The following is a 12,164-nucleotide window of genomic DNA, read 5'->3' on the forward strand; positions in this document are numbered from 1 at the left end:
GGGAAAGCAGTACAGTGATTCCTTGACCATTTAATGGCCAGTCATTCATTTGCTAAATAGCAATGCTAAATAGATTTATGTTAAGCTAGGAGGAATGAGAGATATGGGTTTTCTGGAAAAGTTTGAATTACAAATTTCTCCCTCACTATGCAGATTTCCTCCTCATTTCCATAAAATCTGCATGGATTTTTTTGCTCAATAAAATTACTATGCTAATTTTCCTGGCGCCCTAAATAAATTGTAATTCAATTTGGCACGTTTGATCTATTTATAGTAAACAACCAACAACACTTCCACCATATTGATTTCCCCTCACTGTATCTCTAAAGTTTTTTTGGAGTAGCCAAAACATTTTTAGAAATTGAAAATTTTCAAGAAATTTTTCTCTTTTGGAAAGTTTCTCACCCCACATCTCCAGAAGTAATGCATGTACTAGATTGCTTTTTGTAAGCTGTTTTGAGAGACTATTCAGCTGAAAAGCAAACAACAACAACAACATTAATATTACCCTGCAGTTGAGCAACCCGGGCTGGAGACTTCAGGGTTACTGGAAGAAAAGTTGCTTAACTGGAAAAAATATACGAAAAAGGCCAACAAGGAAATAATGATTTGCTATTACAAATCTAGTCCAACTAGAAGAGGTTATTTAAAATGAATGTACCAAATTTGGAAAGAAAAGCATCCAGATACAGAAATAACAGAACAAAGGCTAGCAGACCAGAGAAGATTCATAATAAGAAATAAAGTATTCACAGAAGTTTGAGCTGGAAGAACTGCAAAGAGCAACACGGGCTCAAGATATGGAAGAAGAATTACCACCAACTGAAGAAGTTGCTCATGCGCAGGTGGAGGAAGTGTTGGAAATAGAGAATGCCACTGTTGCTGACCTGTTCCAAAATCAAAATCAGGGAACCTCCCCTTTGCCTTCACTTCAAAAACCTGAATGCCATTGAACAGAAAAGCAACAAGAACCAGGGGCGTAATTATAATCGGGCAAGGGGAGGCAGTTGTCTCGGGACCCTGCTGCCTTGAGGGGCCCTCCAGAGACAAGTCACATGACTCCCCTGCCCGGGGTTCATTCATTAGTTCTTCTAGGGGGGAAAATGATATTTTTTTGTTCCCGAAAAATCCTCGCTGCGAGGACCACACACCATATTCTCTCTTCCTCCCTCCTTCCCTCCCTCCCCCTTTCCCCTCACCCTCTTTTGCTTCATTACCACACCTGTGGCTCCTCCTCCTGCTGACCTTCCCCGTCCTCATTGGCTGGGTGGGCGCTGCACGTGAGATGCAGAAAGACATGATCTTTACTTTTGAATATGTCAGTGGTGGGAGTGAGAGAGACTATCGCACTCAAAGCGCACCAGCCAGCCAGTGTGTGAAGCACAGCCTGCCGCATGCCTATCCCGTCGTGACTGTCCATCCCTAAAGGCCGGTCTGACTGTGCTGTTCCTTAGGGAAGGAGGGACTGGGAGACTGCTGACTGAGTCAGGAGACAGATGCAGAAAGAAAGAGACAACACAACACAGAGAGAAGACATGCAGCCTCTGCCATCCTCATTAGGTTAGCTCCCCTGCCACTGCGTAGGTGTGTGGGGTGGGCCGCCACAGGCAGTAGCATTAACAGAGCTTGTAGTGGGGGAAAGGGAAACCCGCCTCAGAGCAATGCTTTTTGTCCGGCTCTGGTCCCTGCTGTTTGTAGGAAGGGAGCTGCTGTGTGCAGGGATCAAGCTGTGTTTGCTGTGCCCGCCCCACCCAGTTTATCCAGGCAGCCACTGCTCCTGCCTTGCTCACAGATGCGTCTGAATGGTGGTGAGGGAGGGAGGAGGCGGAGGTGAGCAGTCTGAAGAAGATGCGGGTGGGGGTTGTGCTTAAAACTTTCTGCCTGCTCATGTTGGTGTGTTTGCAATAGAAGGCTGAAACAGGGTTGGGGAGGGAGGTGGGGAATGTTTTAAGTCATTTCTCTCCCTTGCTTTCTACCACCCCATCTCTGTGCCCCCCTTCCCCTCAGACTGAGTTAGATTAGTTTAAAATGCTTCAAATTAGTTTATTTTTACAACAGCCTTATCCCAGCAGCTGCTTACAAGTTTACTGACCAGCAAAAACCCATTTCTCTCTCCTCCTCCTGGCTTGTTTTGTTCCCATCCAATTATTCAGTTTGTTTGCTGCTCTCTTTATTTACACTGCAGTTTTCAATCTCTCTGTAGAATATTTCCCCCAGTGCCTTCATTTCTCTCAGCTCCCATCAAGTCATCTTCAGAGAGGAAGAAAAAGCTTGAGACATTTCCTCTTGCTCTCCTTTCTCTGAAACACCGAGAACCGCCCCCCCCGCCCCCCGGATAGTGAATTTTGTGGGATCTCCTTCCCTGCAGGTAGCTGGAGAATCGAGGAGCATCTGCTAAGGAAGGTTTAGAGGTGGAGTGGGCATTCCCCTGCAACGCCTTAAGCAGCCTGCAGCGGGGTAGAAAAGGAGGGAGACCGTCGCCCTTCCCACCATGTATAAAGCGTGCTGCTCCCCCCTCACCATGAGAGCTGAACATTTAAAGAGCCATGAGGATCTTGAAGGGGGGCCCATTTTTAATCTTGTCTCTGGGCCCACTCCAACCTTGCTATGCCCCTGACAAGAACTAAAGCAAAAAAATAACTGAGCACATGAACCAAACAGACATCAGGGTTCGACTTCCAGCTCTAAAAACAGTTGCCAAAAAACAACTTCCTCAGCTATCAAAAGATGTAAATGCTGCACTTGCAGAGAAAACAACCAATAATTTGCAAGAAACAAACCAACTAATGTACAGTGCAGCAACAATAACAACACAAGAGCTCGGATATAAGATCAGTGGACCTGTAAAAAAAAGAAAGCAGTACATCACCTAAATGGAAGATTAGATTAGAAAATAAAATCGCCAGGCTTAGATCAGATGCTAGTAAATTGAAAGATATGAAAGACAAGAAGCTGAAGAATGAAAACACCAAACAGTATCTGATCCAAAAATACCACCTAGATTCAAGGAAAATTAGAGAAGTCCTGGAAATCATAAAGCAGCAAATAACAGCAGTGTCAAAGAAGATTAGCAGATACAAAGCCAGAATTACACAACACAGGCAGAATCTCCAGTTCCAGTGGAATCAGAGACATTTCTACCAAAGCATAGAAGGAGAAACTGCAAGAAACGTAGAAACAGCAAATAAAGAAGAAACAGTGCAATTCTGGGGGAAATTATGAGACAATCCAAGACATTATAATAAAAAAGCAGGCTGGGTAAAAGAGGTTGAAAAATGTAACCAACAAATGCAAGATCTAATCATGACACCAGAATTAATAAGTGAAAGAGCAAAGAAAATTAAAAATTGGACTGCAAGAGGTGACGATGAACTGCATGGCTTTTGGCTTAAACACCTAACAAGCCTTCAAAACAGTTCAATCACAAATTGCAAGGAGGTGATATTGAACAATGGCTAACAACTGGGAAAACTCATCTCATAATGAAAGACCCAGCAAAAGGTGCAGTTCCAAGTAATTATAGACCGATAACCTGCCTGCTAACCATGTTCAAATTATTAACTGGAATAATAGCAGATGAAGTAATGCAACACTTATTAACTAATAAGCAGCTTCCAGTTGAACAGAAAGGAAATTGCCCGAACACCAGAGGCACAAAAGACCAGCTGCTGATTGACAAAATGATTTTAGAAAATTGTAAGAGAAGAAAAACCAATCTAAGTGTTGCATGGATTGACTACAAGAAGGCCTTCGACTCATTGCCTCACACATGGATACTAAAATGTTTAGAAACTACTGGTGTCAGCAAAAACATTCAGATTTTTAAAAAAGGAATGAGCATGTGGAATACACAGTTAACAATCAATGTTGAGACACTTGGATAGGTTAGCATTAGAAGAGACATTTTCCAACGGGACTCACTATCCCCTCTGTTGTTTGTAATCGCCATGACTCCACTTTCACAAATACTAAACAAAACAGGCCTCGGATACCAAACATATAAAACATCAAGTAAAATCAACCATCTGCTGTACATGGACGATTTGAAGTTGTATGGAAAGTCCCAATCAGAAATCGAATCACTACTAAACACTGTCCGTATATTCAGTAGCGATATAGCAATGGAGATTGGACTAGACAAGTGTGTTGCATTAATAATGAACAGAGGAAAAATAACAAAAACAGAAGGAATAGAACTGCCCAATGGAAGCAACATCAAGAACCTGGAAGAGAAAGAACATTACAAATACTTGGGCATTCTCCAGGCTGATAACATCGCACACACTGAAGTTAAAAGTAAAATTGGAAGTGAATACATCAGGAGAGTTAGAAAAACCCTAAAGTCCAAACTCAATGGCGGGAACACCATACAAGCCATAAACACCTGGGCTATACCTATTATCAGATACACTGCAGGACGAATAGGCTGCACCAAGGCAGAGCTAGAGATGCTAGATCGTAAGACCAGGAAAATCATGACCATCCATCATGCTCTGCACCCCTGCAGTGATGTAGATAGGCTATACCTCTCTCGCAGCTCAAGTGGAAGAGGAATGCTACAAGTCCATCAAACAGTAGAGGAGGAGAAAAAAGGCCTTGAAGAATATAAAAGAGAGTGAAGAAGATGCACTTAAGATGGTGAATAACGAGAAACTATTAAACACCAATGAAACAAAGCAGGCCTACAAGAAAGAACAAGTGAAAAACCGAGCAGAAAAATTAAATAAGCCACTGCATGGTCAATATTTGCACAATATAACTGGAAAATCAAACATCACCAAGACCTGGCAGTGGCTTAAGAATGGCAACTTGAAGAAAGAAACAGAGGGTTTAATATTTGCTGCACAAGAACAGGCACTAAGAACAAATGCAATAAGAGCAAAAGTCGAAAAATCCACCACAAACAGCAAGTGCCGCCTTTGTAAAGAAGCAGATGAAACAGTGGACCACCTAATCAGCTGTTGTAAAAAGATTGCACAGACTGACTACAAACAAAGGCATGACAAGGTAGCAGGGATGATACACTGGAACATCTGCAAAACATACAAGCTACCTGTAGCCAAAGACTGGTGGGACCATAAAATTGAAAAAGTTGTAGAAAATGAAGATGTAAAAATATTATGGGACTTCTGACTACAAACAGACAAACATCTGCCACACAATACACCAGATATAACCGTAGTCGAGAAGAAAGAATAACAAGTCAAAATAATTGACATAGCAATACCAGGGGATAGCAGAATAGAAGAAAAAGAAATAGAAAAAACAACAAAATACAAAGATCTACAAACTGAAACTGAAAGGCTGTGGCATAAGACGACAAAAATAACCCCAGTAGTAATTGGCACCCTCGGTGCAATTCCAAAACACCTTGAAGCAGGGGCGTAACTATAATAGCGCAAGGGGAGACAGTTGTCTGGGGGCCCACTGCCTTGGGGCCCCCCAGAGGCAAGTCACATGACTGACTCCTCCAGCTGCACACCCACCTGGGCTTCCTTCAATTGTATTCATCCTCTGAAATTGATGTGAGTGTTAAGACCTGGAGTTACCAGAACAGCATGTCTTTCTCTAGTACCATTAAATGACTTGCATCATCCACAATTTACAAAACCTTAAAAAAATAATGTAGGATGATGTTCTCTTATGGCACGTGCACACACACACACACACACACACATATATGTATATATATATATAAAACTATGCTTTTTGTTACCACTATTCAGCCTCATTTAAGATTTCTTTACTTCATGAGCTGAGCTTCAGTGAGGGGGTGCATTTTAAAATCTTGTCTCTGGGCCCACTCCAACCTTGCTACACCCCTGCCTTGAAGAGCACCTCAACACCATAGGGGCCACAGAAATCCCCATCAGCCAATTTCAAAAAGCAACTTTACTGGGAACAGCCTATATTCTGCAATGATATCTATAACAACAACAACATTATTGATAATAAAATTCAGCCATCCGAGATCCTTGGAAAGGACTCTATGTCTGGATAAAACAAACCAGTCAATAACACCTGTCTGACTGTGTAAATAAGAAATAATAATAAAGGTTTTAATAAGTTGCCTTGAAATGTAGCTTGGCCAAACCAATTTGGTAGAAAATAGAATAATTTTTAAATACTCTATTTTAAAAATGCTTAATAATACAACATAACTAAGCAAACAAGCTAATTCCTCTTCTTGCCTCATTTAGAGAGGTTATAGCAGAGTCATCATGAACAAGCAGGGTCTCCTTTCCCTTTAATACTTCTGTCCATAACAAAAGTGGTGACTACTGCTGCTTGGAAAAGTAACATTATACAGCAGTTACTTTTACTTTAAGAACACAAAGGAGTCAGTACAAGCTTGCAAAGATTGCTGAAGAAAATTCTAGATACCACCACGTGTACTTTATGTAGCTTGTGGTGAAAGAATGAAGCATGTACACCTGCATATTGTAACGTGTGCCAATACAGAAGTTGCCACAGAACATCCTTGCAGAAGTACCTAATGCAGGGCTGCACAACTCTGGCCCTCAAGCTTTTGGACAACTCCCATCATCCCCAGCCATTGGCAATAGTAAGGAATGATGGGAGTTGTAGTCCAACATCTCTAGGAAGGCCAAAGTGTGCAGCCCCACCAATGCTATTAGACTGTATCCACATGCAATTAAGTACATACTGTATCCAAATGGATGAGCACCGCAGAACATTTTCATCCAGCACCTTGTTTCCAAAATATTAACTTTGCTGCCTCGCTCCAAGGGAACTCACAGCTGCACCTAACATAAATCCCCATGGAATTTCTTTTGGAAGCATCAAAAGTAACCAAAAACTTGTGGCTGAATTAGAGAATATATTTGTGGTTCGAACATTTTGAGACAGGAAGGCTGCATTTCATTTGAAGCAGCGATCAGCACTGTGCTTCACTCTGGTCTAAAATGATCAATCAAGGCACCTTAAATACCCATCAAGCTCTCAGAACTTTGTGAAATATTTTAGCAAATAAATACAGTGCATTAGGACACATTAAAATACCTTCAGAAAAACTAGATCTAGCTGAAGAGACCACCCCATGGGCAATAAATCAGCTAGTAACCTTGAAATAAAAACCCATGCGAGTTTTGCTGCAACACTGTGTTTGGGTTTGTCCGTGACAACATGCTAGTTGTAGTTGGCAGATTCATACTCATCTAGTTTGGGGAAAGTATTATCATCAAAACAGAGAAGAACAAAAAGTGTTTGAGACAGGACCTCTAAAGGTTATGGCACAAGTCCTCCCGAATGAGCCTGTTAAAAGCTAATCAAGGGAACAACCATTTCTATGAAGCAGAAGGGCTGGAGAATCCCCTGTACCCTTCAAATTCACAGATCAAGGTTGAGAAGAAACTGCCAGGAGCCATATTTTTCAAAGTGCTCAGCACATTCCAACAGAGGTAGCTTTTCATAAGTTACTCCTTTCTTCCTCCCCTGCCCCCGGCAGGCACCTGCTGTGTGAAAACATTGCTTCTCAGGGCCAACCAAGACATTTTGCTGCCTGAGGGGAAGGACAATATGACACTCCCCCACCGGCACATCTGCAGGCAGGTGCTCAGCATTCTCAGACCATGCTGCTGAGGCAGGAGGTAGCACAGGATCACTCTTGTACTACAAGCCAGACAGAATTGACAGGGGCATTCCTAGCTCAGGGGGTGGGGTGAGGAGGAAGAAGGGGCAGCAGACCCCAGAGGGGTGGGGAAGGGCACTACCAGTGAGGCATCTATGGTGGTGGAAGTGGGAGGGAGTGCTTGTTGCCCTCTACAGCTCTCTTTGTACCTACCCATGCCTAAGGTGAACATCTTACCCTGCTTCATGAAAGGGCCATCCCTGTTGCTTCTTATTTTGTTTCTTAAACACATTTGCTGGGAAAGAGTCCCGCTCGTCACATAGAGCCAGCATGGTGTAGCAGTCAGAGTGCTAGACTAGGACCGGGGAGACCGGTCAAATCCCCATTCAGCCATGATACTAGCTGGGTGACTCTGGGCCAGTCACCTCTCTCTCAGCCTAACCTTCACAGGGTTGTTGTGAGGAGAAACTTAAGTATGTAGTACACCGCTCTGGGCTCCTTGGAGGAAGAGTGGGATAATAATAATAATAATAATAATAGTAATAATAAGTTGTTAATATTTGAATGTATACAAAAGAAGAATTGTGCCACATTTTTCCAGAGTGCTGATCATTATAAATGAGAACAAAGGCAAACATCTAAGCATGGCCAAAAATTTGAGTTTTGTCTTAGTTAAACAAAAACTATCTATATGCTAAGCAAAGTGTTCAGCAGATCACTTGCTTGTAATGCATTAACACATCACTGAGATATAAGACTGAAAAGGTGCAGGTCTTAGGGTGGATAATATAATAGTGGATAGTGCAGGTGAATTATGATGTGATAGTACAAGTTAGAAACAATATAGCTTAACAGGCTAATTTTGGAGTTAACATCCAGGTCAGAGTTCTGGAGAGGAAAAAAGGCCACATAGAATGGAACTAGGAACTTGTACACTTAAATCCTACTATTTCAGTGATTCTAGAGAGAATTTTGATAACATGCTATACCCTCAGAGCTCTAAACAACACAGTTTCACCCATTTTAGGAAAGAGAATAAAGTGGGGGTTCTTCTACACCTTGAGACCCCAAATGTCATTGGACTACAATTTCCATCAGCCCCGGCAGCTGATGATGGGAGTTGTAGCCCAATGATATCTGCAGACTCAAATTTAAGAATCCTTGGGCTAGAGAAACTCTGGGGTCCCTGGAGTCAGTCTTCCCATATTCCGGGACTAGGAAATACTAGGGAGATGAGTTATGCTCCTGTGCTGGGTGTATATTTTTCTCAAAAGGAGAAAAAGAGTCCCATCTGTATAAATTTTTAGAAAGCCCCCATTCCCCAACAGAACATTCGACCCCTCAGGTAATACAAAAGGCTAGCTGAAGACTTTTAACAGGAGCAAAAAAAAACCCCAACCCCCAAACCCCCCCCCGCCAAAGCAAAACTCTTCGCACCACCCTGGGGAAAAAGAAATCGCCCTCCCCGACTTTCCTCCTCGCATTCTACTCTAACCCTTCGCTGCCCTTGGAGACTGAAATCCAATCTAAAGAGAGACTGCCTGAGCAAAATCAAGCCGGACTCCACAGGCAGAACGCCGCGAGACACAATACACAAACATTCCTTTCGTGGGCTGGAGCAGCTCCTCTTGATTTTTTTTTTTTAAATACAAAGCGATTAGGTTTCTTCGTGCAGCCGAGACGGGGGGGGGGGAGAGAGAGAGAGAGAAAGGGAGGGGAGGGGGTAGGAGGGACGAAGTTGAAATAAAAAGGGGAAAGAAAGCAACTTTGCAACCCCAAGCTTTCTTGTACCAACGAAGTCGCCATGCTTAGGAAGCTCGTCCTTCCATTCTCTCACTTGAAGTAGCTCATGAACAAAGGCTAAAAGAGAGGAAAAAAACTTTCCTCTTCTTCCCCCTTCTTTTTTTGCAACCACTAGAGTGCAGTGGGCACAAAGAGGCCCGTGGTGCGAGCTTTCCTTTAACTACAATAGCCAGGCTAATTAGATCATAGGCGCAAGACAGGGATACAGTAACAAAGTCGCCAAACAACAGGCGAGAGAGAAGCCAAAAGCGAGAGGAAGGGGAAGAGAGAAACTTTGGCCCTTGGAACACTTACCAATCAGACCTCCCACTAGAAAGGCGATGATTTGGAAAATCAGCAAGATCCCTCCAACAATGCACAGCTTTTTAGTGCTCATGTTCTCGATAATTGCCCCAGCCATTTTTGCAGAGTCTTTCTCCCCGCTTGGCACTTCCTACGACGACTGCAAAACTTAAGGCTACAAGGGATGGGAACGGAAAGGAGGAGGTAGCCGCCTCAGCACTGATTGCCCAGGCAAGCCCGGATCTGGCTCCCCCTCTGCTGGGAGCAGTGATTGTGGCCGGCGCTCGGCTGCATGTGGCTGCTTTAAAGAAGCAGGAAAGCGAATCACATGATACCCACCTCCTCCTTCTCCTCCTCTTCCCTGAGCCATTCAGCAGCAATTGGTGTCAGTCTCACACAGCAGTGGAGAAAAGCCTGCGAAAGGTTGCTTAAATTAACCAGTTGAAAAGCGCAGGACAATTCCCCAAGTTTAGAATGGCCTGAGTTACCTAGTCGAGTTCTACAGAGGCTTCCAAAGACGAAAAGCTCAAAAGGTTCCCTAAACTGTGGAAGGAAATTTAAAAGGGAGAACATGAAAGGGTGATAAAGAAGGGTCTGTTAAAGAGTATTTGATTAAAGATTAATAAAATATACTTTTTGATCTCTCAGGCTCATAATCTAGTTACCTTTCTATTATGTTTGATGAAGACTTCTGTGTAACTCAGAAGCTTGCTCAAACTCAAAAGCACACACATTTGCCAGATCATTACACTTATGTTGAATATCATATTATATGCTCAGTCCAGCAACATCTACTTATACCATGAAGAGATTGAACAAAATCGGCAAGACTGACAATTTATCTGTTATGCTTGACATCTTTTTTCAAGTCAATATCCAGAAATTAACGTGATTTGGAAAGGTCTATCAACTAGTCAGAGGGCTGTGGGCCACCTCCAGCCTCAAAGGCAGGATGCCTCTGAGTACCAGTTGCAGGGGAGTAACAGCAGGAGAGAGGGCATGCCCTCAACTCCTGCCAGAAGGCTTCCAGTGGCTTCTGGTGAGCCACTGCATGAAAACAGGATGCTGAACTAGATGGGCTTTGGGCCTCATCCAGCAGGGCTGTTCTTATGTTCTTATCCTACCAGTTATAAACTTGGTTTAAAACAGGTTTGTGTTTTTTTAATTTAAAAAAGATCATATTTGTAAACTCTTTGATATACACTATGCTGATATTTCCAAACTTTCAACAAGCAATTCAAGTGCACGAACAGTGATATGCAGTATATCAGTCCTTCTCATAGCTGTCTGAAGTAGAACAATAACATACCAATGTGATAAGGAACTGAGGCAGTCAGTGTTTGGGCAAGGCCCTCTAGAATGCTTCAGGGCTGATATCTCCAACCCAAACTCTACCCACTATACTACATGGTTTGTGATCAGAAACCTTATGCTCGGAAAATTAAGATGATACATAAACCTGTGGGTGGATTACAGAATCTTAATGTGCCACAATGAAGGAATGTGGAGATACTGATAATATTGCAATGGGAACTGAAATATTGGACGATGCTAAAGTCTCCAAGACTGACATATATTATAATCTAGGGAAGAGATATATTATACATAGAGATTGAAATAATCTTAAATTGGGATGGGAAGAACAGATTAAGGATGGGTAATTGGGTTGATCTGTTTTGATGGAATAGGTAGAATGTAAGGAATGTGTGTAAAAAGCTATAAAAGCTACATTTTGTCTTGGAATCATTAAGATTTAGGAACAATATATATTATGTAAGTCTCAGATAATATTTTTGTTATATGTCAAGTATGACTGACAGTATTTTGATATGTTTTATTATCAATTGATATATGGTGTTTATATACTGTATATACTAGCCGACCCCGCACAAAGCATCTGTGCGCTCTTTGGGGCCGGTGGTTACCTCTCTCCCCCTTCTGCCTCAGTCTCCAAGCTTCTGGGCCCAGCTACCTCTCCTCCCCACTGCCACTTCTGCCCCTCCACTTTCTTTCCCCTATCCTGGGCCTTGACTCCACAGCCAGGCGGGGCCCACCACCTCTGGCCTCCAAGGCTGGGCCGCTGCTGTGGCAACCAATCCTCCTGGGTGCACCTCAGCCAATCAGGTGCATCCGCCACCCAGCTAATCAGCTGGGCTCTGAGACGCACATTCCAAGGCACACCCAGGATAATTTATATATACATTCTCCTGGGTAAGTCTCAGTATTATCTGAGACTTACACACACCCATATATATATACACACACTATATATAATATAATTAATTCTTTAAAACATGCTATATTCATTCATATATATATATAATGTTTTTAAGAATTTGTAGTAATACAATTTATTTAAAGAAAAAGATGCCCTGCAGAAACAATTGTTTTCCTTAGAGATGTTTCTGCCTCTTGTTTCATTTTCTTAGATATTGTAAGGCAAAAAACAAACCATGCCAGAGCAAGCTAATTTTGTGATCATCATTTT

General features: G+C 42.5%; 1 protein-coding gene across 4 annotated transcripts in view; it reads right to left on the reverse strand.

Annotated features, from left to right (window-relative positions):
- Positions 1–12,164, reverse strand: part of WLS (Wnt ligand secretion mediator) — a 167,447-nt gene that overhangs the window by 79,321 nt on the left and 75,962 nt on the right. The window contains exon 1 of one of the 4 annotated variants that reach the window (XM_053249102.1): positions 9,689–9,984. The exons of 2 other annotated variants lie outside the window; for them this stretch is intronic. In XM_053249102.1, coding sequence (XP_053105077.1) covers positions 9,689–9,794 — 106 coding nt within the window. In that variant the 5' untranslated portion in view covers positions 9,795–9,984. Of the gene's footprint in view, positions 1–9,688; positions 9,985–12,164 lie in introns of those variants that run through there. One more of the 4 variants, XM_053249099.1, reaches the window with a different exon arrangement.

This window comes from Hemicordylus capensis, chromosome 4 (assembly GCF_027244095.1).
Source record: "Hemicordylus capensis ecotype Gifberg chromosome 4, rHemCap1.1.pri, whole genome shotgun sequence".
NCBI classification, from domain to species: Eukaryota; Metazoa; Chordata; class Lepidosauria; order Squamata; family Cordylidae; genus Hemicordylus; species Hemicordylus capensis.